The following is a 2523-nucleotide window of genomic DNA, read 5'->3' on the forward strand; positions in this document are numbered from 1 at the left end:
TAAAGACAAATATCAAGTAATACTATTAACCCTCCCCGCACGCCTATTGCAAGCCAAGTGTGAGATTTAGAAGAACGTGAAGCATAGAACAAAATAACTCGAACATAGGATAATGAAGAACTTCGGTGAAGATATTGGCTAGCCAAATGTGGGTGGGAACAAAGTGAACATTGATAGCACCAAATTAGACAAGCTCTCAAATAAAACTGTATTCTAGATCAACATGTTTAACTCATTTGTGCGCAACTGAGTTTTGGGAGAGAAAAATAGTGCTTTCGTCGTTGCGGAATGTAGTTTGTTTACCCAAAATATTGATGTAAAAATCAAGCAAAGCATGGGTGATCTACACCATTTCAGCCATGATGTTGACAAAGGCACAATACTCATATTCACTACTACTACCATCTACTAAATTTTGGTTCTTGGTGCTCCACTATTGGAGTTAATTTTGATTTGAATTTGAGTTTAATGCAATAAAGAGAATAATCGGTTACCTCATTGTGGTTAACCTAGTAGTTAAAATTTTCAGTTATAGTTTGGTAGTTTTAAAGCACTTATAATTCAGATTTTAATGTGATAGAGTCTATAAATTGCAATCAGTTTGTAGTTTGTTTTGAGTGAGTCAAATAAAACGTAATTCAACAACATTTTATGTGTGCACTCTTGTCCTGTAACAAATTTGTGCAGTTTTTTTGATCATTTTTGTAGCCTGATAACCAACACTTGGTATCAGAGCTTTCGGTTCATGCCCAAATATATTTGTTACGAATCCATGTCATCATCCAGCCAACTTGTTACAAGAGAGAATGGTGGAGTGCCATTTCAATGTCCGATGTTGACTCCCGCGACCTACACCACGTGGGCGATCAAAATGGAAGCTATAATGGATGCCCAGGGAGTATGGGAATCCATTGAACCAGCAGAGGAGAAGCTGTGGATGAGAAAAAGAACAAGACGGCCCGGGCTTATCTGTTCCAAGCAATACCAGAAGACATCTTGTTACAGGTGGAAAAGAAGAAGACAGCAAAGGAGGTGTGGGATTCTTTAAAAACAAGGTTCCTCAGGGCTGATAGAGTTCAGAAAGCAAGATTGCACACTCTCAAGAGTGAGTTCGAGGCATTACAGATGAAAGACGGGGGAGTCTATAGATGAGTTCGCGGGAGGTGCAATGATCTCGAAGCACAGCAGTCTTGGCACAACTCTTGAAGATAGTGTGCTCGTAAGAAAGCTACTTGACTCTGTCCTAGATAACTACCTACAACTGGTAGCATCCATTGAACAATATTCAGATGTGGATGAGATGCCATTCGAGGAAGCTGTAGGAAGGCTCAAGGCCTATGAGGATCGGATGAAACTTCGAAGCAATAACACAACCGGGGAAGGAAGTTTGTTGTTCACCCGATCAGAAGGTCAAAACAATCAAAAGGCTTCAAAGGGGGGTTCCTACTCGAGTGGTAAGGGACGTGAAACATCACATCATGACAGAGGTGGTCGAAGTGGTGGACGAGGTAGAGGAAGTGCACGGGGCAGAGTTGGCCGTGGAAGCTTTACAAAGTTTCATGACTCACACAATAATCGTTAGAAAGGAAGGGATAAAAGTCATATAAAGTGTTACAATTGTGAAGAATATGGTCACTATGCATCAGAATGCAATGTTCCAAAGGAAATAAAAGATGAAGTAAACTTAACTCAAACTCAAAATCACGATGATGAACCAGACACACTTCTGTTGAGTATCCTTGGGGAAGAGTCACACAACATGGTGTTACTAAATGAAGACAAGGAGTTCCCGAGACAGAACAGCAGTGGTAAAGACCATTGGTATTTGGATAATGGTGCCAGTAACCATATGACTGGCATGGGAAGTTTCTTTGCTGAACTTGATGAGAAGGTGACTGGACAGGTGCGTTTTGGTGATGGCTCTAAAGTGAAGATTGAAGGAAAAGGGACAATCTTGTTTGAGTGCAAGAATGGTGATCAGATACTTGTACCAGACGTATATTTCATTCCCTCTTTGCATTGTAACATCCTGAGTCTAGGGCAGATGACAGAAGAAGGATACAAGATTGAGATGTTGCATCAATATCTACGAATTCATGATGAACATGGAAGATTGATAATGAAGGTACAACGGTCCAAGAACTAGTTGTACAAGATCACCCTCAATACTTCACAACTGATTTGTATGACAACTAGTATTGATGATGAGGCTTGGCTATGGCATGCGAGGTTGGGGCACGTAAACTTTCGAGTTATGGAATCAATGGTTGGAAAAGGGTTGTAGTAGAAGGTATGCTAAGGATAAAACACCCGACCCAAGTTTGTGATGGGTGTTTGGTCGCGAAACAAGTCAGACAACCATTCCCAAAAGAAGCTATGTGGCAAGCAAGTAAACCTCTCAAGCTAATTCACGCTGATCTTTGTGGTCCGATAACACCACAAACATTGGCAGGTAACTGATACTTCATGCTAATGGTCGATGAATTTAGCAGATACATGTGGGTATATATGCTCAAATCAAAG

The 2523-nt window shown here is 40.7% G+C and overlaps 1 protein-coding gene across 1 annotated transcript; it reads left to right on the forward strand.

Annotated features, from left to right (window-relative positions):
* The first annotated feature begins 1168 nt into the window (after positions 1 to 1168).
* Positions 1169 to 2146, forward strand: LOC111921463 (uncharacterized). The gene is made up of 2 exons (XM_023917047.1): positions 1169 to 1508; positions 1626 to 2146. The coding sequence occupies exons 1-2, from the start codon at positions 1169 to 1171 to the stop codon at positions 2144 to 2146; spliced, it is 861 nt and encodes a 286-aa protein (XP_023772815.1).
* The last annotated feature ends 377 nt before the right edge of the window (positions 2147 to 2523 follow it).

The sequence above is a fragment of the Lactuca sativa genome, chromosome 1, assembly GCF_002870075.4.
Source record: "Lactuca sativa cultivar Salinas chromosome 1, Lsat_Salinas_v11, whole genome shotgun sequence".
Classification (NCBI taxonomy): domain Eukaryota; kingdom Viridiplantae; phylum Streptophyta; class Magnoliopsida; order Asterales; family Asteraceae; genus Lactuca; species Lactuca sativa.